This window comes from Amphiura filiformis, chromosome 1 (genome assembly GCF_039555335.1).
Source record: "Amphiura filiformis chromosome 1, Afil_fr2py, whole genome shotgun sequence".
NCBI classification, from domain to species: domain Eukaryota; kingdom Metazoa; phylum Echinodermata; class Ophiuroidea; order Amphilepidida; family Amphiuridae; genus Amphiura; species Amphiura filiformis.
The window spans coordinates 90,908,692-90,934,776 of NC_092628.1; the positions used below are offsets into that span (position 1 = coordinate 90,908,692).

Here is a 26,085-nt window from a genome sequence, read left to right on the forward strand (position 1 = left end):
TCCGGTGTTGATTGAAGCGAGCTTTAATAGACTGTTTTGTCTCTCCTACATAAGACTGGGCACAGCTAGTTTCAGAGCATGTGAGTCCATAAACTAGGTTAGACTGTTTGTCTTTTGAATTTTGTCTTTTACGTGCACCAGTTTGCTCCGTAAATTATTAGAGGGCTTGTAGGAGGTAGCAATGCGAATGCCTTGAAAGTGTTTTGATTCTCTCTGAAAGGCCTGTGGAGTAAGGTATAGTAACTCTGGCTTTGCTAGCAATGACATCCCCCGTGTTAGGTGGAGGAGAGGTGGTTTGAGAGGGGAGTGAAAGAATCCATCCGGGAAAGAGCTGAGCAGCCAGTACTCAACAAGAAGGGGGGCCTCCGTTTCCTGCTATCACACGCCTGGGACCCCACCGTGAAACTACTCCCTCGCCGATTACCATCACGTGACCAAACCATCAGTCAAGTCTCTGCGCAGTCTGATGAAGACCTGGTGAACGGGTCGCAACGTTACTGAAAAAATTGTTGGTGAGTCTAGTATTTGATTCATATTTTTGTCTAAAAGAGTATGTAATTTAGCCATCTCTTGGAACTACATTTAAGCTATCTCACTTTAATATTTTGCTATCGAGGGACAAATGTAGTGATCCTGTTTAGTAAAAAAAAACAAAGACATATAAAGAATCCAAGCAGAGAGATCATACTGGCTTCATACTAGCTATGAGCTGGTCGCATTGTATGGATGAGTTGACCTCAATGTCAGTTATCAACAAAGGCAAAGGACTGGTATATCTTTATGCTTGAGTGAACCCCATGCAACCACTACACTATTCAATAGTCTTATTGTGATGTGGCGGGAGTTTTAAAAACACGAACAGAATATGATGCGCACGCATACTGTCAGGCAAAATACAATGGAAATTGTGATGATGCGTGCGCATACTACCAGGCATTGACGTCAACTCATTTATACACTTGTCAAGTATCTCCAGTATCTACTGCTTACCTGTGCCTTAGTTACATGGATACCTAATCACTGATGTCATTGTACCTGTCAACTGAAACCTTCAGACTTTCAAGGTAACTTACCTCTTCATAAACAAACTTAGTAAGTTTTCCTGCCAGTCCTTGCCAGAGGGACTTGAGCACAGTTTGGCACAGCTGCTCTTCTATCTGCTGCAATCTCTCCTTGATAGTTTGCAGTAGTATACATACAGTGGAAGATAAAGCAGGGCTTATGTAGTCCTTTGGTGACGGCATGGAAAACCACCTGTAAGCAAATTACAAAATGATAAAAATATTGATACAAAATCAGTCTTAAAGGAGCATATAAAAATAACAGATGTGGAGATGGAACTATAAACTGACCAGTAGATACCAGTTGTAGTCCTACTGTATATGGCATATTGGATGGCCATGGGGAAAGTTAGCCCATACTTGCAAGACTATCTTTGCCTTGACGGTGAAACAAACCTACTCATGTTACCCTCTGGCCATGGCCTGGCCTGGTGTCAGATCTTACCCAGGGAAAGATGACATTTCAATATGCGCCTTTAAAGTCATCGCATATCTCAGACTTAAGAACAAGATGAATGAAACAAAAGACAGGTCTACCAAACCTGTGATTTAGTACACCTGTTATTTGGGCAAAATAAGCACATTTTTGTTATGACTTAAGACTTGTGTCATTTGCTGTATCACAGAAAAGTTAAGAAATAACAGGATTTTCTGTGCTTGTGATTTGGGCTATAATCATTCAGCAACAATGTGGTCCACACAACTGTTAGGTAGGAAAATGCCTTACTGCACATATGGATTAGACTTAATGCCATTATTGAGTTCTTTGCAAGAACTGATGCATGTATTGACATAGGTGCTATAATTAGCCCTAACTCTATAAAATCTTAAAGCCTTAATGTACGATTGCCGTTAAATTTTAATTTGGTTATTCTTTATTAAAAATGTTGAAATAATTTTAAGTTGAAATAACAAGGTGAAGTGAAATAAACCCCACTGGTTATTTTGGCCATTTAACATGCAGTTCTATGGGAGGACATTAAGTCATAATTTTTAATATGTCGAACTTTGCTCTGTTGACCTACAAAGACAACAAATTCGGCCGATTCCATTTAGGTGCATGTTGGCACATGTGTAAGCATTACAAATATGCAAAAAAATCAGATTTGAAAACCACTGCACATGCATGCATCCCACGTGCTGCCATGACACAATCAGTCCAAGTCATATGCACCCTTTCATTGGCTGGGCCAGTGAAAGACCTGTGGCTACCGGTTGGTGATATGTTGCTTGGCACATTAGGGGTCTAATGGTCAAATCCAGTGGGTGCTAAGTAACTTCTTTGTTCATCTTCTCTCCTTTTTTGTTCCTTCTTTCCTTTCCAATAGTCAATAGCATTAGGGTAAGCAAAACAGGCTGAACATTACTTTTTACAATCAACTAATAAAAATATCCCACATACTCCCATGTGTACTATACACATTACTGATGATAAGACTAAGCAATAAGTAAAGCCAATTACTAAGTACTCGAGCATTAAAGCTGATATCCGCTGGTTTATAGAAACCTCTACAAAGCCAATGACATTTGATATGCTTCTTAATGCACTAATTTTCACTGCTTGTAAAAAATACATCAAAGAGGTATTGTGTGTTCATGAATGGCTTTGAAATCGTATCAGAAGATTTGGTAATCAATTATGCACAGGGCTATACAAATCTTTTATTAGAAGTTTATTAAAGGGATGAAAGATATTCCTAAAAAGATATATCTGCAATCTCCTCAAATATTATACCGAGTCTTTTTTTATCGTTTAGGTATCTGTAAGTCTATGGTTCAGATACGAAAACGCACGGGATTATAGTAATAGGTGATCTGAAATGACTTCAAAGCGAATGTTTGGGCATCAATACATCTTATTTCAATAGAGATGGATGGGAATTCAGTATGCTGTCAATTAAACTGATAGACCTAATGCAGGAAAACAGATATGAAAACTGAGAAATCTACACTTATTGTATACACTCACTTGGTTCAAATTTTTCGTATTGTATAACATAATAAAATCTTTATTAACTCCTTTTATCACGTTTATTAGTTTCCCAACTTGCTAGCTAAGCCTAGACTTGCCACAAGCCTCTGGCTTTTCTCTAGTAATATAGCTCTAACTGATCCATTTTTCTATCACTTTGAACACATTGATATTCGTAATCATTGGTATGGCCAATAACATAAACCATGTGTGCATGGTTACCTGCAAAATTGATGCAAAAGGTGGGAACTGGGGAGGCAACTGGGGGGAAGAATGCTGACGGGGGACATATGCCAGTCCCACCCCAACCTCCTGGCACCACCACAGATGAAAGCCATTTATAGACCATGGTGGAACTAAACAATTTTTTAAAGGAGAACGTGACAGAGAAAAACAGCCTGATGCCTTGAACCAAGGCTAGACAAGGTCAATCCAAGTACTTGGATGTGTGAAACATCCAGATTGTGAAAAACAAAAAACATATTATGCCTAGCTCAAATTGGATTGACATCTCTCTATTGCAAACTTGCATCTGCTTGATAGTCCTTTATTGAAGAACAAAATAAATTTCAAAAAGCTTTTTATCAGGCATAGAAGTGTTAGATTCTCTTTTAATACAATTCTAATGTACTTTGCCACAGCAAGTAATACAAACTCTCTTGAGGAGATTTACGTGCTTGTTCTAAATTCAACTAATAATGTATTCTATAACAAACTAGATTTCATATAAACGGTTAAATACTTAATTGTTCCATTGATATGAGGTGTTGTTGTTTTGATGTACAAGTAAGATAAGGCCTAAAGGTAAAGGGGACTTTATTCAAAATCCTGGATTTTGACAAAACAACATACAGCACATAAAGCCTCAATTTTTGCAGAGTTAGTTTAATAAAGTACATTACAATCGTGTAAAAAACAGGATTTTGAAATATATTGAGGGCATCCTCCTCAGCAAATGTTACTATATGGCTTTAAGTACTGGTCACTTTTGTAGTAAGGCTGGTAACTTTTTACAATTACCTGCGCAACTGCAAAGTACCTAAACAAATTAAAAATACAGTTCTACTTTCAGGTGCTTCAACCTAGTGTAGAAGAGTCTTTCTGGAATCAAAACGCTTAGTGTTGTTCTTAATGCTGTTATAAACTGGTAAAGATACTGTGAAATGAGTATATTCACAAGGACCCCGAGCACACAAATGTGGGTCATTCTTTCAAAGTTTGTCTGTTGGACAATTAATTGCTGAAATTCACAATATGCCTGGCAGCAGTTTTACTCTCATGGTGTAAAAAATTGATGAAAAAATAGAGAGAAGATAATGATGAAGCAAAGTTGGCACAAACAGAATATACCCACATATATGCAAGTATAAGTAAACATCAAACCCTTGCTCCTTATTCCAGAAAAATACAGCACTAACTTAAAACGCATGCTTTTGGCTCTTATTTCCAAAAATTGACCAAATATTAAAATTTGACTTTCATTGCCAGTTAGAACTAACTAAACTAACTGTTTCATTTGGCAAAACTGGATAATATTTTAATTTTAATTAAAAAAAACTAGTGCTCTATTTTTCTGGAATAGGGAGTAGCAATTTGCTGTTGTTGTTTTCTTGTGGAAAAATTGAGTTAGCTTGAAATTCCCCTGGACAAGGAACTTACTGTTAATTGTCTCATATTGTAACCCGTACGAAACTCGGGAACTGATCCTAGTTGCGATGGTCATTTGTGGTATGTCTTGGGTGTGCACTCTTGAAGCAGCAAAGTCCCTGTGTTGTTGTTAAATGGTTGATGGAATGATGTGGGGCCGCAGTGGTCAGTGACAACCTGTAAAGTGTGCTGAGGCTTGTGGCTCAACGTCTAAACTGCGCCTGTGTGTAGCGCACTATAAATCACTGTACTTTTTTTAGTTTTTAGTATAATTTCTGTGCAATTTTTAATCAAGGATCTTTGCCAATAATGCTTTGGCACAAAAATCAACTCTGCATTACAATATTATAACAGAGTTGGTCCAAGGTGGCAGCAAACAGCCTCTCAGCTGGTAGCATGTTATACATGAAAGTTTTGAAAAAAGCACCTGAAGTTTCACTTGTACTTTTTCCATATGGCTGTTAGCTTGGTCATTAACCACCTTAGGAGATGGTTAAGGGGGTACTACACCCCTCGATAAATTTGTGTCAATTTTTTCATTTTTCTCAAAAACTAATAACACAGTGGTAACTATAGTTACGTATATTATAGGGGCAAGGAATCCAATTACTACACTGGAATTTCCGTGACCCAAGACATGCGGTTTGTTATTTATGATAAGAAAAGAGGTACCGCTAGAATGTACCTCATTTCCTATCATATATACTGAACTGCATGTCGTGAGTCACTGAAATTTCAGTGTAGTAATTGGATTCCTTACTAATAATATACATAACTTTTGTTACCAGTGTGTTATTATTTTTGAGAAAATGCAAAAATAGTCAAGAATTTACCACAGGGTGTAGTACCCCTTAAGGATATACTTCTCTTAAATCCAAAACTACACTTTAAAAGAAAATACCGGTTTGACTTGGAGATATCATATGTTTTGATTCACATGCTGTCTACAGAACATATGAAAAGTATTTTATGTCACTGTTCTCAGACAATAAACACACACACCCCCACACCCACAATACAAAACATAGCAAAGGACGATACAAGAGAGTAATGCTAATTGGATGCCATATTTGATAGCAGCCCATATTTAAAGCAATGTTTACATGAAGGAGTTGATTGTTATGCTATCTACAGAAGACAGCAAAATAATTATAATCATCCACCACATTGTTTGGTAACATAATAGTCCACATATCATCATCCTTTGGCTGCGGAGCAGATGACCAGAGGATTTGTTTACTAGGCACAGCTATCTTTCCCAAGTGCAGCTATCTGTTTTGCTTGAATCATGCCTACATTCCATACCCTAGTACATGCTGGATGTAGGTTAAACAGGAGGAGCATAGATGGCAGATGCCAAGGTCGTTTTCATCATGAGTTGGTATGCAAAGAGCATATCTTCTAGCAGGTTCTTCATCTTTCAGATGAAGGGTGCATGCAAGCTAGGAATCTCAGATGATGATGCCATACACAGTGGATAAGATTAAGAGGTTTAGTGTTGGCCGTGGCATATATGATGCCAGGATATGATGGTGTTTGATAGCCTAATAGGCTTGTCATATTACAAAGCATTAAGGATTTCAAAGACTTTTAATTGATGACTGCAAGTAAGTTCAGTGGGATTGGAATATATCATTATAAAACATATTAAGAATACAACACAATGTCACAAAGCAACAATATAAAACATACTTTGACTTCATGTTGAGGTTTTACCAGCTAAATTTAAGAGATTGAGCAAAGCAGCTTGAAAAGAACTGAGATTGCCTGTCAAACAAAAACAGCATTAAGCTTGCACCTTTTACCAACTTGGTGAACATTATTTTCTACCAAACTAATTGCCAGCTTAAAAGCATGCAGTGAATATTATATTGAATATCTGTCAGCTGCAAGGAAAGAATTGTGACAATGCTGAGCTAAAAGCTATGGACATTCTCTTAAATATATCCCATAATGCAAAGTCATGGGAGGTCCTCCTGCCGGTATGTCTGTAAGTTCCAATATCTGTGGTTGGATTTCATGTGTCACATTCAAACTAATTTGAGGAGATAAAACTGCATTATATGAGAGAAATGGTATATATTCAAATTGTTTTCTTTTATTCGTACTGACACATTTCCTTTGCTATACTATTATAGGCCTACGCCAAAAGTAAGAGCAAATAAATTAAACATTTTCCTTCTTACTTGAATGTCCCAGCATGCAGCACATATTAATGTGAAATGAGATATGTTCATTTCTTATCAAAATGTCCTTTGCTGGAACTAAGACATTTTTTATTACTTCGAAAATCTATTTAATTTGCAAAAACCTTCATAATTGGTCACAGCTACTGTCTACTTGAGTGCCACCCATCAGTGTTAGAGTTTGTTAGCAATATTAAAGGCAATTCCTGCGTGTGAAAATCAACAAGGACCTTAATAGATTTTCAGACCTAAGAGTCCAATCGGCCCTTGAAAATGTTAACTTATTTCCCATGCTAGTACCATCTATCAGCAGGTGCATTTCGGATTTTTTATATGTCTGGTGTATTGTACCTCACATTGAAAAACAGATCCACAATTTTAAGTTTGGATCGTAAAATCACTGTAGAACTTCCAAAATTAAAGGAGTGTTTTATGACATTTTTCAGTAGATATCCATGAAAAAGCTTATTCCCAAAATGTCAGTTGATTCTGATTTTGCATTGGCAAGTTATGCATGATTATGTGTATTACACTGCCCCATAGGCCACTGTGTTGTAATTTGATGATATTTTTGCTAAACAAATTAATCGGCAAGAATTTTTTTACACATAAACATTATGTAGCCAGAGGTTTCCAGTGGTATAAAAAATCTCAACATTTCTTTGTAAAAAGTGGGAGGTTGAGGCTGTGGATCACAAAATGCCCCTTTAACATGGTAATTCTTACAATGAAAAAGTGTCATAAGTTTCATTGAGAAAACATAAAAGCCTCAGTCCTAAAGTAATTCAAAATTAACTTCCAGATTTGCTCTCAAAAAGCAAAACAAAACAACCAGAGAATTTTATCAAAGTTAAAAAAAGACAGCTTCTTGCATAATCTAAAACATTATTTGCACAGCAATATTTTTTGACAGATAACATTAAACCAGACCCAACAAGTTACAAGACAATGTGTGAACTACTGTCTGTCATTACAACTTTTCTGAACAAGGCATGTTACAATGTCACATAAATTCTAACCAAGTTGGCGTCTTGTGAGTTTACTTGGTGTCTATAAACACAATAGATTATAGTTAAAATATTCATACAATGTGTTATTCACCATTCATTCAATATGCTCAACATTACTAGTTGGCAGCAGGGATGTTAACATTTCACCACCTATGTGATTTGTAAATTTGCTAAGTATTACACTATGTTGTCTTTAATGTAACATAAACACAGCCAAAAAATTGCATGAATTTCCAAACAACGGTTCCTATGCTCATGATGATTAAACTTTTGATATCAAATTTGGTATCAACCTTCGATGGAAAGTGTATAGAAAATTATTATATAAATTATTTTGCTATAAACTCATCAGACTCTTTATTAAATGGGGATGGAACAAGTGGCGACTTTTTAATTTTGCTGTGTTTATAATACATTTTGGGTGCACTTGTATCAATGTTTCATGGACTTTCATCATTCAGTAACACCAAACTCTACCTATGGGGAAGCGTCATGTCTTCAGGTAACTGTCCTTCATCAATTCAATTGTTTATATTTCTCTTGCCAATTGCTCCGCATATTTAACAAGGCGGTTCTCGAACCACGAGTCTCGCTTCTGCTTTTGTGACCGCCTGCTTTTTAAGATAACTGTTGGTAGAGAGGTAAATGAATTTGGCGGTTATCGGCTGGGCACGATTATCTGGCCGATGGTAACTGTACCCACCAAGTTTCATGCCCATGCAACAGTTTTTACTAATATGACCTCAGATGACCCTGGTGGCCCTGAAATGACCTTCTAAAATTTTGGCTCTAAATGTTGACTGTACCCCTCGTGCTAAGTTTCATGCCCATACGACAGTTTTTACTAATTTGACCTCAGATGACCCCTGGTGGCCTCGAAATGACCTTCCAAAAATTTGGCTTTAAATGTTGACTGTACCCATCAAGTTTCATGCCCATACGAGTTGTTACTAATTTGTCCTCAGATGACCCCTAGTGACTCCGACATTACCTTCCAAATATTTGGCTTTAAATGTTGACTGTACCCACCAAGTTCCATGTCCATCCAACAGTTTTTACTAATTTGACCTCAGATGACCCCGAAATGACCTTCCAAAAATTTGGCTTGAAATGTTGACTGTACCCACCAAGTTTCATGTCCATACGACAGTTTTACTAATTTGACCTCAGATGACCCCTGGTGACCCCAAAATGACCTTCCAAAATTTGGCTTTAAATGTTGACTGTACCCACCAAGTTTCATGTCCATACGACAGTTTTTACTAATTTGACCTCAGATGACCCCTGGTGACCCCAAAATGACCTTCCAAAAATTTGGCTTTAAATGATGACTGTACCCACCAAGTTTCATGCCCATACGAGTTTTTAATAACTTGACCTCAGATGACCTATGAGTGACCTCGGATGACCCCGTAATGACCTTCCAAAAATTTGGCAAAACCAAAGAACTATTTCATCAAAGTAATAAATCAAAACAGAAAGATGCTTCCTTTACGAGTTATCACTCATTGAAAGTGCTACTTTGCTATACTTTACATGGAAAGCGACTATCTTAAAGTCGTCATATTTCCTTAATTACATGACCGATCAAGCTGTTATTGGGATATGTGATGCACAGTTGAAAATTAATTATTAAAAGATTTGGTGACCTCAGTTGACCTTTGACCTTGTATGTTACCTTTGACCTCACGAAATTGGAAAAAGTATGTTGCGCTGTAAATCAAATTTGGCAATACCAAAGAACTATTTCATCAAATAAATCAAAACAGAAAGATGCTTCCTTTACGAGTTATCATTCATTGAAAGTGCTACTTTGCTATACTTTACAAAGAAAGCGACTATCTTAAAGTCGTCATATTTCCTTAATTACATGACCGATCAAGCTGTTATTGGGATATGTGATGCACAGTTGAAAATTAATTATTAAAAGATTTGGTGACCTCAGTTGACCTTTGACCTTGTATGTGACCTTTGACCTCATGAAAATCTAATCAGGTCGAGTACCTCTGGCCACGCAACTCCCCACCAAGTTACGTCACTGTACCCCATACGGATCTCCAGATAATCTGTTCACAAGGTATTTTGCTTATTACGCATATATTATGCAAATTAGGTACTTAATTACCATATTTTACGCTCAAAATCTAATCAGGTCGAGAACCTCTGGCCCCGCTTCTCCTCACCAAGTTACGTCCACTGTACCCCATACGGATCTCCAGATAAGCTGTTCACAAGGGTTTTTTGCTTGATACGCATCAAATACGCATAAATTATGCAAATTAGGTACTTAATTAGCATATTTTGCGCTGAAAATCTAATCAGGTCGAGAACATCTGGCCACGCTACTCCCCACCAAGTTACGTCACTGTACCCCATACGGATCTCCAGATAAGCTGTTCACAAGGTTTTTTTTGCTTGATACGCATCAAATACGCATAAATTATGAAAATTAGGTACTTAATTAGCATATTTTGCGCTGAAAATCTAATCAGGTCGAGAACATCTGGCCACGCTTACTCCCCACCAAGTTACGTCACTGTACCCCATACGGATCTCCAGATAATCTGTTCACAAGGTATTTTGCTTATTACGCATAAATTATGCAAATTAGGTACTTAATTACCATATTTTGCGCTCAAAATCTAATCAGGTCGACACCCTCTGGTCATGCTACCCCTATAAAGTTTCATCATCATAGCACTTACGGTTCTCAAGATAACGCTGCTCACAAGCTTTTTCCGAACACACACACGCACACACGCACACACCCCACACACACACACACACACACACCCCACACCATAGTGATTACTAAGTCTCTCCCTGAACATTCAGGCGAGACAAAAATGGGCAAAGAGAGCAGCTGGTGAAAGAGTAAGAGAGAGAATGAGAGATAAAAGAAAATATGGACTGATTGCAGAATATCCCAGAAGCTACAGACATTGTCAACTCTGACATTTTCATCAATTTGCCGCTTTATTGTGGGTTAATTCACTCAAATATGATAGATGATAGTGAGTAGGTCTACATGAGAGACCAAATAGTTTTATGATGCATCCTAATATTTTGCCATAGAAGCAAAATACTCCTAAACAAGACATTTTGGCACAGAAGCAAAGTACTCCTAAGAATAAACTACATCAACTCTCAATAGAGCAAATTGAGTTTTCTTTCCAAATATGAAATAAGCACGTTGTTAGCTAGCCATCGGTCTACCTGTCATTTTGTATGGGCAGTTTGCTTCTGGGACAGGCAAAATTAATGTGATACTGTATAATAACAATAATGCTTTAATAAGTTCTCTGAACTCAAAAGAATACAAGACTATTTAATAAACCAAGGTTATATACCGGGGTTATATAGCTATTTCAATTTATATGACAGGCAGTTTTGGTGAAAATGATGGGTACTTGTTGAATTCTAGTTACGACCCTGGCCGTAAGCTTGTTGATAAATCACCTTGGAGATGAAATCAAGTATATGCCAAACCTATAAGAATTCTGAAGTCAGTCCAAGGTTAACTCACTGGTTTCACACTCTCTAACTCACTGAGAAACTGCAACTTTATGCACAACATTGAATGAACAGTAGGAGGCAAATACGTACATCACAACATTTCATAGCTAACAATTTTGAACTTTCCTACTCCTCCCTATGTCTCCAAGCCCCCTGAGATCCAAGCATTGTTGGATGCAGGCAATGCAGCACAATCATATGACACTCCTAACACACAGTACTCAACATTGTTCAAGGGCAGCAGGATGTGTTAAATGCATGAAATGTCTCATCGTTTTTCTCAACGATTGTTTAGTGGTTTTGCAAAATATCAATCACTTGTTTTTGAAGAGTTGGTTTACCATCAATTCCATGTAAAATAATAAGGTTGTTCAATTACCATGTTCCTCACTTCATGTTAGCATGAAAATAGACTATGCCATAGTCGGTTTTTGATAAATAAAAATGTTATTAATCATGATGAACGCATTCAGTTGAACTCGAAATTATACTGATATTTAGTAGGCCTACATCAAAATACTAGTATAAAATGGTTATGAAAAAGTTTAGGCTATATAATTATATTTGTGACAGTAAAAGTAAAGTATAGGCCCTACGTAAGCTTATATTATTGAATGCAACATATCATAATGGCATAATTATAATGACACTTCAATACTGAACAATTCTAATTTTAGAATCTGCCAGTTTATTATCCGAAAAACCGACTATGGACTTTCACTTTTAAGCAGAACTTTACCCCGGGACTCACACACTGTCAATCATACTTGTTTATCAATAACATCTAACCACAAGACTAAGCATGGTGGTACAATACGCCCTAGATGCATACGTTCATCCACCAGCACAAAAGCGCCGCATTCCCTAGATAGTTGTGTACCATGTATAGTTATAATGGTACCAGTAGGCGTCGGGAGGATTTAAACAATAACGAGATCTGGGCGACCAATCACAAGCCAGATTCATTTTTAAAGATGCATTACATCATCACCAATTTTAGTTAGGCCAGAAATTGGCCTAACTCTCAAGGCAAAGTCAGTAGTCCACTTGGGAAGCTAACAAACAGAGGGCGACGGTGACTGAAAAGATCAGTTGTGAAAATCTATCAATTGTGCACTCATTAATTAAATCAGAGTTTTAAGCTTAAATGTAATAGCCAGAGTAGTGCACAATTGGCAAGTGGACTACGGAGAAGTCTAGCATGAAAACAAATAGGGCAAGTGTATTCAATGGTTCACTTATTGCATGTAAAATAACCGGGGCCTACATTAAAACAAATGTCACTCGTCCTCACATATCAATAAATATCTTATGTATTTTTGTCTTCACTTATTTGTATGTAAAACAATATGCCTCACTAAATCTAATTGCATTCACAGAATGAGTGACACCGCTTATTTGCTCCCTCCATCCGCTTTTAACAAATGGTGATGCCTACATTGTATGCTACGGAATCACTTATCTGGGTCATATAGTAGGCTAAGATGTAAGAGCAATGCTCTACAAAATCCTAAAAATCACAAGTTCTATAGCCCATAACTTGACAAATTTCTTGAAACATATGGAACTCCATTTCCTGAAATCTGGAAATCTCCTGAAAACACTTTATCTCCACATAATGAAAAATGAAAGTTTGGTCTTAGCATACGCAAATAATGGTTTGATAAAACTTATTTGTTCCCTGTAGGATTATGTATTAGAGCTTGTCTATCTTGGATAGAAAACGAATCTTATCTAGGAGTTATATTAGCCAGTGTATCAAGACATCTCATACATATATAACATTCATCCTCTTACTGCATTTGTGTAACTTGTGTGGCACTCAAGGATCATTTGGAACTGGCTCAGTTACTCCAATCGCAATGAAAACATCTTTTGACTGCCCTGTCTGCTGCATATGGTGTCAGGGAGGATTAGTAAGACCATACTAAGGCTAAGCCTATAAGGATCCTGATAATGAGAACTCAAAAGTTAAAGCCTCTATTCAGTGCATGTATAATGTGCAACTTAAACATCATTAAAATAGATTCACTGTTGCTGGATGTGGAACCTTTTTCATCACTAACAAAAATAAAAAAACAGTTTTTTCTGTTGGGATTTATAACTTGACTACACATACTCTAGGCTGATTACATCACATATGACATGATCACAGGTCCATATTACTAAACTTTTAACCCTTTGTAAAATCAAGAACCCTTTCGGAAGTTACGAATACCCTTTTACTAGACGTATTAACTTTATGAAGGGTCCTGCAGTAAATTCCTATTACTTACGAAGGGTATCGATCGCAAGTCATTTTAGTGAAATAGATTTTACGATGCATCATAAGTTACGATTGATTTAAGACTTACAAAACTTCATTTAATAATTAAGCTTCAATTTTGGATGTCTTTACAGATTCAGTGTTTCATTAAAAATATTGAAAAGCAACGCCACTATTTCAACACCCAAATCTCCACCACTGTACCCCCACCACCGATTAATAATATAATGTTCACCACTGATTAATAATTTAATGATTATATATCGTTCACAGCCAGCCCAACCAGTCATATCCTCTGCACTATTTAAGCCTCCAGCATACTTTCCTGCTGCTTGCCGCTGCGGCAAGCGGCAGGGCGTTTCAACCAATGACAAGCCTTTATTGTGTCCGTTTGTCTGCAATGCGCGTGCGCCACGCCGCTCAGCGGCAATCGGCAGGGTAGTATGAAACCAGCATTAATTTTGGCAATTGACGATTGTTGTTGCAGCAGTGTCTACTTATGTCTATTGTTCCTGAGCATTTGTTACTCTGGTTACACTGAAGAAGTTATATGTTTTCTTCTCGATCCTTATCACATACACTGTACCGATATGAAAGGTTATTCAAAAGCAATAGGCCTACATTACAGCTAAGTTTGCAATCTTTTTAAATGACATAAGCAAGTCATTTTATTACTGTTTTAGGGTTTTTAGTGTTTTATTTTGTTCTTGTAAGGGAGGAATAACTTATTAATATTATATTGGAAGAAAGATACAAGGGTTTTGATAATGATGAAGCCTATAACCTTAGCTGTAACCCTCATGAAAACTAAGTTTGCATGTAGACATAGAATTGGAGAAGTATTGGCTTTGTCATCTTGGCTGTCTCTTCCGGCATGCTCTTCGCTGGAATAATTATATCTAATCACAGATAAAGTGATTGCCTGTGCTATGATTGGGTCTACTCACCTAAGGCATATTCAGGTTTTCTCTTGAAAGTCAAGGTTTTGTTGCCTATATCTTTCCCGAGAATATCTTTCCTGAGTTTATTACCCTTCCATTGTGAATGTCAAAGAAAATACATTTATTGGCATATTCAGATAAGTACCGTAACAAAAATGCAGCTTAGCTGGTATAGAGGTAGTCATACATATCATTGTGACATCAATGCCGCCATCTTGTGGGTACGGAGTGCCTTGTTGCTAAGATCACTGTGTTGACGCTTGAGTGAAGAGGTGCAGCACGCGCTGCGACTTCCGCGTAATCGGGGGCGTAATGTGTAACGCATGACATGCAGAACGGCAGTACCCACAAGATGGCGGATCACACGGAAATGACTGACAGCCTCTATGCCCACTTTCTGCAAATTTGTGCATTTGCCTATAAAGATAAGATCCATTTGTAGATGAATGCCAAAGGGTGCTCATAACCAATAATTGTCCCCTAAAGGTTTCTTAACTTGCAGAGTTTCATTCCTTCTGGCCATATACTTATGCTTAGGCTGTAGAAGACTTCACCATTAATTGATTGCAAAATATTCTTTCGGCATCAGGAAATAACATCTGAAATGGGTAATTATGGGTTCACTACTCATATATTCATAGATGATACACATTTCACTTTCATTTGGCAGATGTGGAAATATGTTTTTGCATCAGTGTATCCAAGTTCAGTACTTCAAAGTAAACTCATTTGAATCATAATATTGCAAAGTACTAATACAATTACTCATAATGGTTAATGGTTTGAATTTACAATTCATGGAATAATTAAAACATCACAGTTGAGGGTCTAGCCGTATTGATTGCTTAAATTGTCGGCATCATTTTTTGTCTGGAACCAATAACAAAGATAATTATTTGTGTTTTCAATGAAAGAATTGATAAGCAATAAATTGTGTGATCTTAATTTTTACCGATCCTAACATATACCAGTAAAAATGGCCCTGGATTTGAACCTAACAAATACCGATAAAATAGAGCCCTGGATTTTAAAAACTGGTATTCCCGACTTTAATGGAATGGAACCTACTTTATTTCAACATGTGTATATCAGCAATACATGTTGGTTTGTTAATAATTGTTATGACAAATACCCTTGCAAATGTGTTGTGTTATAAATCATAAGCAACGCCTCCTACACATTTACCTGTGAAGTACAGAAATAAACATGTTGTAGTGTTTAAAAAGTGTTATCTAGGAATTTTTACAGTGAATATAAGGCATATTTATATTTTCATTTATTTATTTGTCAGCCTCTTTATGGAATACATTAAATGGCTTATTACATTTATATGTTGTGAGGATATCACAGGATAGCAAATCAAAATTAAAACAATACAGGGATAATTGTTGCATTTTGTTTATTGCAGCTTTGCTTGTAAAAAGGGACAGCTTTGTACATCAGTATCCTCATATTATTATAAAGTTTGCTTGCAACTGCTTCTGAAAAACGGAAGTTCACATAGAACCTACACATGAAACAAAGTATTATATAAGCCTATTATACTAAGCAAACCTATTATAATTCTGGCTTATTTATCATTTTTTTAAATGTTTTTTCAGTAATTGTACCATTCATTTCTTATGTTTCTTTTTTTTTATAGGGTTACATGCTAGAATGGCTTTCACATAAATATGCACAGGATCAATAAGTTAGAGACTTTGTGGTTGGTTATTGAAAGTGCTAAAATATAACATTCTGCTACATTTTGTGAAAAGTTCCTGAAGTTCTTGAACTTTAAGGCAAATCATTGAAATTCTGACAAAACAAGTCATTTAATGAATTGGGTACAGAAGTAGCTGAAATTGATTGTTGCCGTTGGATGTCAGCACCTGCCAAAAGAAAGAGGGTTATATGAGAGCAACAAAAGTTTAGAAAGGTGGGCCAATATGACTTCATGCCATCCCCCTTTTCAGAGTATAATATGCGGTAATGCCTCCCCCAGGTAAATATTTCAGAAGCTCAAGATATCTATAACAAGAGCACCAATGGCGCTGTGGCTCTACGCTTTTTTGTGGGAAAGCAATTGTTCTTGGAGTCGAATGCGCAACAGGTTGGTAGTTTTATGGAAAGGTTGGGTAGGTCGGTCAATTTTTTTGAACCTTCAGTTTGAAACTATTCCCCACAAATATTCAATACGGTCCTTGAAACTTGATGCGGGGTCAATCTTCCTCCGCCGCATTATTATTTTTTGCCGCATTAGAGTTGCAAAATCTGAAAAAATTTCATTATTGTGGAAATTACTACTGAACCAGCAAGAATAATTTGTTATGCAAAATTTTAAAATCCCCTTTTTTTAGTATTTGAAGCTTTCAACAACTATAGGAAGCCTTGACAACTATTAGAATTCATCTAAATTGACCTCAGACGACCCCGAAATGACCTGCCAAAAATTTGGCTCTAAATGGTGATCTCAGATGACCCCGAAATGACCTTCCAAAAAAATTTGGCTTCAAATGTTGACTGTACCAACCAAGTTTCAGGCACATACGACAGCTTTTAATAACTTGACCTCAAATGACCCCTGAGTGACATTGGATGACCCCAAAATGACCTACCGAAAATTTGGCTCCAAATGTTGACTGTACCCACCAAGTTTCATGCCGATCGGCAGTTTGAATTTGACCTCAGATGACCCCTTGGGTGACCCTGGATAACTCCAGAATGCCTTTCCAACAAAAATTTGGCTCCAAATGTTGACTGTTCCGACCTTGTTTCATGCCCATACAACAGTTTGAATTTATTTGACCTCAGATGACCCCTGGGTGACCCCAGATGAGCCCAAAATGCCTTTCCAAAAATTTGGCTCCAAATGTTTACTGTACCCACCAAGTTTCATGCACATATGACAGTTTTTTAGTAATTTGACCTCAGATGACCCCTGGATGACCCCAAAATGACCTTCCAAAAATTGGTTCTAAATGTTGACTGTACCCACCAAGTTTCATGCCCATACGACAGTTTTTGCTAAATTGACTTCAGATGACCCCTGGATGACCGTGACCCACTAACAGGGCTCCAGAAAATTTTCTGCTGTCTGGGAACTTAATGACAAGTGCTGGAAATTTTCTGTGAACTGAAATAGGCCTATGTGCGCGAAGCACGAAGTCCTAACGGCCGGGGGAAGCTCTCAGGGTTTAGATGCTCTCTCGTGCAATCTGTGCCTTATTTTGGAACAGTTTTCTATAAAAATTTACATCCTTTTTCAAAAAAAACACAACTTAAAATTTCAAATTATTACTGTCAAAACTCACAAATTTCCAACAATGTTGTCATTTTTTTTGTCGTAAGTCATAGTACATATATATAGTATATGATTGATACCAGGTATAATCACATCTAGGGCTCAACCGATTATTGGATGTCGGTAAAAAAAATTCAAAAAACAATTTTTTATTTATTTTTTAACATTTTTTGAGAAGTATTCTGCAACTTTGAAGAACCACTGGACCTATTCTGAAGGGCTAGGATTATTCACAGATAATTTGAAAAAAAAAAAGGAAAAAAATTACAGTTTGTTATCCTTAATATGCAAATCATTAACTTGTGTTTACCTCTTCATCTATCACATATTATAAATGCATGGAAAACCAATGCATCTATAATATGTGATAGATGAAGAAATAAACATTAGTTAATGGTTTGCATATATACAGGATAACAAACTGTAATTTTTTTGATTTTTTTTTTCTTTTTTTAAAATTAACTGTGAATGATCCTGAAATTTCATAATACGTCCAGTGGTTCTCAAATCGCCGAAAACTTTGGAAAAAAAAATAAAAAAATAAAAAAAAAAAGATTTTTTTTTTTTTTTTTTTTGCAATTTTTTCAGACCTTTCTGGGAACGCTGTTCCCGCGGTTTTTGGAGGCCTGCCCACTAACCAATACAAACTTGTTCTGTGCGACCCCACAAAATTAGGCTCCAAATGTTGGCCGTAGGCTACCCACCAATGCCCATACAACATTTTTAGCAATTTTACCTCAGATGACCCCTGGGTGACACCGGTTGACCCTGAAATGACCTTCCAAAAATTTGACTCCAGATGTTGACTGTACCCACCAAGTTTCATGCCCATATGACAGTTTTTGCTAATTTGACCTCAGATGACCCTGGATGACCTCAGGTGACCTTGACCCACTAACCAATACAAACTTGGTCTCCCTGGGGGCAAGATGCACCCACCAAGTTCAAGGAACATGCGACCCCACAAAATTTGGCTCCAAATGTTGACTGTATCCAGTTTAATGTCCATACAACAGTTTTTTAGTAATCTGACCTCAGATGACCCCTGGGTGACCCCAAAATGACCTTCCCAAAATTTGATTCCAAATGTTGACTGTACCCACCAAGTTTCATGTCCATACGACAGTTTTAAGTAATTTGACCTCAGATGACCTTCCCAAAATTTGACTCCAAATGTTGACTGTACCCACCAAGTTTCATGCCCATACGAGTTTTTAGTAATTTGACCTCAGATGACCTCTAGGTGACCCCGGATGACCTCAAAATAACCTTCCCAAAATTTGATTCCAAATGTTGACTGTACCCACCAAGTTTCATGCCCATACAACAGTTTTTAGTAATTTGACCTCAGATGACCTCTAGGTGACCCCGGATGACCTCAAAATGACCTTCCCAAAATTTGACTCCAAAGATTGACTGTACCCACCAATTATCATGCCCATACGACAATTTTTAGTACCTTCCCAAAATTTGACTTTAAATGTTGACTGTACCCACCAAGTTTCATGCTCATACGAGTTTTAGTAATTTGACCTCAGATGACCCCTGGGTGACCCCGGATGACCTTCCTAAAATTTGACTCCAAATGTTGACTGTACCCACCAAGTTTCATGCCCCTACAACAGTTTTTGCAAATTTGACCTCAGATGACCCCTGGATGACCTCAGGTGACCTTGACCCACTAACCAATACAAACTTATGCTGGGGTCAAGATGGACCTAGTACAGGGATTTTGGGTGGATCACCGCATCAAGCTGCATCAGTAGGCATTATACACATAAAATACACGTAACCCACACACAATGCAATTGAATAACAGGCCGGTACTGCACAGTGCCGCTGGTTACCAGTTGTTCTCATTTATGTAATCAGCAATTGGAGCCTACAAAATGTGGTGCATTTACAGTGTACGGTACTAATATGTCATTATGTGATATCGGGAATTGACACAAATTTTACGGTAACAAAATCAGTCATACCCAGAAAGGATAAAATTCAAATTGAGAAAATAATGTACGTGTGACTTGTTGTACTAAAAATGCATCCACCCACCAAGTTTGCGGAACATGCTTCCCCTACTATGCTAGTCAGTGGTGCTCTGACGATATTAACACTCCGATCGCCATGCAATCTACGTTTAGTAGGCCAGTGGGACAACGGAATCACTACTTGAACGAGCTACTACTACACTAGTCTCTGAGAAAAGAGGCAGACACAGACAAACAGATTCTAGTGAATAAAATAGTATGATGATCAGTTGTAGCAACTACAAATTTCGAACGTTTGTCAGGGGGTAAAACCCCCACCATTTATATTTCCCCCCACACTTTTTAGACAGACACCCTTTTGATCAAAAATTGAACCCCCACACGTATGCAGTGTTTGTGACCAAAGCTTTATACAGCATTACTTTATCAAATTCGGAAGACTGTACATCGGCGCGACCGCCGTTTCATACAGTCACTTCCGGGTCCATTTTATCCACTATCTGTGCCATCAATCCATTTCAGAATCCGAATTGATGCAGAATTTATCCTCATCTATGAAACACTCATGATTTTCTTATTCATCTGAAACATTTGCGGCATAATATTGGCAAAACTGCATCACTGCAACCATCTTTCGAAAAGATCCGACTTTAGATTGTTTATCATAAACACATGGGCATTTGGCAAAGGGCTGAGATCCTGATCTCTACTCTCTACACAGCCGCTGTGGTTCAGATCGCTCCACTTCTAGTGTGAGCGAGCGGGCCAAAGCGGCTGGTGTAGAGACTGAAAATTATATTCATTCATAAACTCACGGCGATTCGATTCTACTACGGGTGACGTCGTACGAATTGAAAACATCAGCAAATTAATTTTTGACATTTTCTTTCCAGAAGAAAATATGAATGTTTTTCAACAGATCATCAAATTACTTTATTATATTTTTTTTCAATTACACACACGCTTTATATATTGCTCCCACGCTTTGTAGAAAGTTAGAAACCCACCCTTTATTCCGCAAAATTTATTTCCCACCTTTTTACAGATTTTCAGAATTCCCAACTCACACTGTAGAAAGCGTGCCAGACAAACAATGATAATGAATAGCCATGTGACCTTCGCTGTCGAGACGTTGTTTTCAGGGTTGTCAAACCCGCGCTTTGGTAACCCAATTAGGCGACTTTTGAAGATTTTCTCCGGGACAATTTCCTGCCCCATAGAATACAAAGGGTAAAGAAAAAAATTGGGCGACTTTTCGATTATTTGACCTGCAATTCGGGCTGAATTTTTTTGGCAACCCTGGTTATTTAGCGTTAATTTAACTAAATTACTACGCCGCTGGTCTCTAAATATTTGAAGTGTTGTCCCATGGTAACAAAACTCCGAGAACTCAATAAACAATCTGGACAAAGGAATCATCCAATCACGTTTCTATCCATGTGAGATCACCGCAAAAATTCATGATAAAAGGTCACTTTCCCAAAGAAAAATAGTGCAATCCGTCAATTCCGCCATGATCTCACAACATAAATTACTCAGACCAAAATAATCTCTAGCGCATACAGGGAACCAAGCAAAAGCGATAGAAATGACTTGTTTCTCAAGACGACTTTTGACTTTTCTCACTTCAAAATAAGTACTTTCCCCACCCCAAATTCACTTCTAAAGGAGTGCAATCGATTGCTAAATAACTAAGCAAACCTTGGAACGTAAATTCAAAGCCAAATATCATAAACAAAAGAAACCTTAGCATAAAAAGCAAGAACACAAGTGGCCAAAATATGTAGCAAAAATTTAGTCCTCACTGAGTGCAATGAGTAAGGCTCACCTAGCTACGCTAAGAGCCAATAACCATTACACTAGTGTTGTGTTACAACTACAAGTAACTTTGGTATCATTGGTGTCAGATTCTCCTCAAACTTCACCAAGTTAATGCAATGTCACTTGTCATTTTGATCTCACCAGATATCATGTTCTTTCAACATGTTGGAAAGGGGTTCTCTTGACATATTTATGCACAGGTTTAGGAGACAAACCGGGGGACAAACCGGGTTTCCCTTATCATCAGTATCATGCTTGATACCAAGGGTACTATTATTGCAATCCTTAAATCTTTACACAATTGATTGCAAGTTTTTTGAGCTGTTATCAATATCCTTATGTATTATGCATCTTAATAATGCCCCTTTGGTCTGGTTCATGGCAGATTGCATTGACACAGATTCATAATGCACATAATTCTACGAAATAGTATTTTGCAAATTTGTTATTGCTATTAATGCATAAATTCTAACAAAGCATACTTGGCAAATATCTTATAGATGCAATCTAAATTTTTATATCAGCATCAAGTTCTTCCATCAAGGCCAAATCCTCTTAGGCATCAGGTGTTGGTCATACATTAATATAAGTAACTTCATTTTAAGTGTTCTCATCACTCTTTCAAATCAATGTGATTTAGAAGAATAGAAAAAGCAAGTTAACAGAAAAAAGATGTTTTCTGTTAATTCAAATCTTTTCAAATGTAAGTTTTGTAATGCACATCTTAGCCTTGAGGCCACACAACTGTAATGGGCAGGTGTTAGCATCAGTCTATACTGTGATCAGCATGTAATAGGTGGGATTCATAACACCCATCATGGTTGATATAGAATGGTGCAGCATCTACGGCTACACGAACTGCGCTTTGCATTGTGCCTGACCGACACAGGCTTTTGTGAATTTATTGACTCCAGCAGTAACAAAAATGAATAATTCTCGCCCTAAATTACGAGCTGATCATAGTATACCGTAAAATTCCGTCTACAAGCATATATATGCCTCTAAACGAGGTTTTTTTTGACACAAGAGACATTAAGAGGCAGACACTCTCAACAAAACGTTATTTGGAGTTTGAACAACTATATTACTGATAAAGGCGGCTGTACGAACATGTATATTTGTAAGACCAATCTATTGCGATGTTTTTGAGAAGGGTATTGGCCTTTCATATCTTTCGTTAAAAAAACCCCTTGTTTATAGAGGCATATGTGTACATCCATATCAAAACGATGCACTTGTCGGCTGCTACATGTGTCTCATTTCACATAATAGCTAGGATTAAATACCAGACTCATCTCCGCAGTGGAGGTCACTTCAAATCATCCGAAGTCACATGGGTTAGGAATACAGAGAACATTCCTTATACAATTTGACTTGGGGATGATTTGAAGTGACCTACACTTGATATGAGTCTGATGTCTATTCCTAGCTAATATGTGAAATGAGACACATGTAGCAGCCGACAAGTGCATCGTTTTGATATGGATGTACACATATATGCTTCTAGACGGAATTCTACGGTATGGTGTTAGGATCACACAGCAATTCCAATTTAGTGGCTTACAACCAAAAATAGGTCACTGCAAGGTAAAGTCTCTAAAAGGATCAATAAGTTAGAGACTTTGTGGTTATTGAAAGTGCCAAAATATAACATTCTGCTATTTTTGTGAGAAGAATGTCAAAAGTTCCTGAAGCGGTTGAACTTTAGGTAAATCATTAAAATGCTGACAAAACAAGTCATTTAATGAATTGGGTACAGAAAGAGCTGAAATTGATTGTTGCCGTTGCATGGCAGCACCTGCCAAAAGAAAGAGGGTTATATGAGGGCAACAAAAGTTTAGAAAGGTGGCCCAATATGACTTCATGCCACCCCCTCGTTAATTTTCAGAGTAGAATATGCTTTCCCCAAGAAAATATTTCAGAAGCTGAAGATATCTTTAATTTAAACCATTCATTACACTAGTGTTGTGTTACAACTAACTTTCATTATTGGGTCATCAGGTTCTCCTCAAACTTAACCAAGCTTATGCAGTGTCATTTGTAATTTATAATGTGCAGTTGATATTTTGATCTCACCAGATATCAAGTTCTTTCAACATGTTGGAAAGGGTTCCTTTTGACATATTTATGCACAGGTTTAAGAGACAAACTTTTTCCCCTTATCATCAGAATCATGCTTGATACCTAGGTTACTATGAAAAACAGTGGTTAGGTTACTTTTATTGCAATCCTTAAATCTTTAATATACACAATTAGTTGCAAGTTTTATGAGCTGATATCAATATATCCTTATTTTGCATCTCAGTATCACAATAATACCCCTTAGGCTTGGTTCAATCATAGACGTAGTACATCCATGGTTCAATCAGATTGCATCTCATCTTACTCAAATTCTTCACTTTAGAAGCTGATAAAAAATGCATAAATTCTACAAAATAGTAGTTTGCAAATTTGTTATTGCTATTAATGCATAAATTCTAACAAAATATATTTGGCAAATATCTTATAGATGCAATCAGCATCAAGTTCTTCCATCAAGGCCAATTTCTCCTAGGCATCAGGTGCTGGTCTTGGTATCCATACATTAATATATTTTTTAAGTAACTTCATTTTAAGTGTTTTAATCACTTTTTTCACATCAATGTGAAATATGGAAGAATAGAAATAGCAAGTTAACAGAAAATGTTTTCTGTGAATTCAAAATCTTTTTCAAATGTTTTATAAAGCCTTAAGACCACACAAATGTGAGTGGGCGTGGCGAATCAACCGTAAACTCGCAAATTGTATTCTGAGTTAAAGTGTAAAATGTATGTGAAGGTCGATTCATAGGTGTATCAATTCGCTTGCGACAAGTATCTTATCAAGCGCTGTTTAAATCAATCAATAATACTACTGCTGAAGAGGATAATAAGCTTCTACCTATTTCTATAGAATAGTTTTTGTCTTTGTTTGCTTTGGCTAAATCCTGTTCAAGTGGTAGATAACAAAGCATTGTATTTTGTCTAGGTATGTATAATCAACAATGAACAATGAGAGGATATTTCTGAACCTCGTTGACTTGGGGATGATTTGAAATGACCGCCAATTATGACTCTTGGATATTTATTACCAGAAATGTAGAAAAAGAGACACATGCAGAACCGATAAAAAATACAATTTTGTCGAAGGAACAGAGTTCAACAAATCATAACCTCGCTTTTGGATATCGTTTGAAGTCAAATGATATACCATTTTAAAGCTTATGGTATATATTTTCTAAACACGAAATAAAACAAAATTGACCGAAGCCGACTTTACGGCTGATTCGCCGCGTCCAGTCACAAATGTAATGGGTAGATGTTAGCATCAGTCATGTATTAGGATGCACCAAGCAGTTACAATTTAGAGGTTTATAATCGAAAATAAGGATCAATAATGGTTATTGAAAGTGCTAAAATATAACTTTCTGTTATTTTTGTGAGAAGAATGTCAAAAGTTCCTGAAGTTGTTGAATTTTAAGGTAAATCATTGCAGGCATGGATCCAGGATTTTTGAATGGTGGGGCACAAATGACACATTGACGTGTGGCAGCACCAAATGTCATGCTTGAGCGACACAAGGGGGTGTCTAAGGGGGGATGTGCCCCTCCCAGAGGTGAGAAACTTTTGCAAAATGAAGACTAATTGAAGCCATTTGGTGGACCATTTTGGCACTATTATTGTGTAAAATCTTAACTCAGGCACTACACGATCTATAGAAATATGTGATTATTGGCTTCCTTGAATTATTTCCTGCAAGATCAATGCACATTGCTTTAAAAAAACTCCAAAAGTTTGTAAAATGCTAACTCGGGGAAACACATGACCCTCCTATAGTTCTGCCATACACACAGGTATTTTGCCTAAATTGCCATATTTCTCCGATGCAAGATGGCAATTTCACCAACATTTCAGAATACATTTTCAAAGACAATGCAGTTCTGAAATCACAAATTCTAAGGATTGACTATAAATGAATCTGTGAAAGTGTGTAGTAACATTGAGCCAAGATATTGTTTGGATGAGGCATAGTGGTTCATGAACTAGTTCAACTCATCATGAGAGAATACTTTTGATTATTCAGATAAGGAAAGCTTTTTTTCTATTCTTTATATGGCAGTCCATTAATCTCTGTCGGATATCCACATTATCCTCCATCTCATTTCATAACCACCCACTATTTTATGTTTTCTGAATACAGACATGACAGAAGGGACTGTCAACAAGTTTTCATGTGTTCTATTACTAACAATTGCATTTGAGAATGTTAAGGCTATAATTCCTGACAATATTTATATTATTTTTTCTAAATGTCATATCAGTCTGCAAAACCTTTTTTGAAATGTGTGACTCCTTTCTAAGCCTTCCTACCATAAA

The 26,085-nt window shown here is 37.0% G+C and overlaps 1 protein-coding gene across 2 annotated transcripts in view; it reads right to left on the bottom strand.

Moving 5' to 3' along the window:
- Positions 1–26,085, bottom strand: part of LOC140157214 (RAD50-interacting protein 1-like) — a 346,682-nt gene that overhangs the window by 216,045 nt on the left and 104,552 nt on the right. For both annotated transcript variants that reach the window (XM_072180343.1, XM_072180335.1), the window contains exon 13: positions 1,074–1,254. In XM_072180343.1, the coding sequence (XP_072036444.1) occupies positions 1,074–1,254 (181 nt within the window). The remainder of the gene's footprint in view (positions 1–1,073; positions 1,255–26,085) is intronic.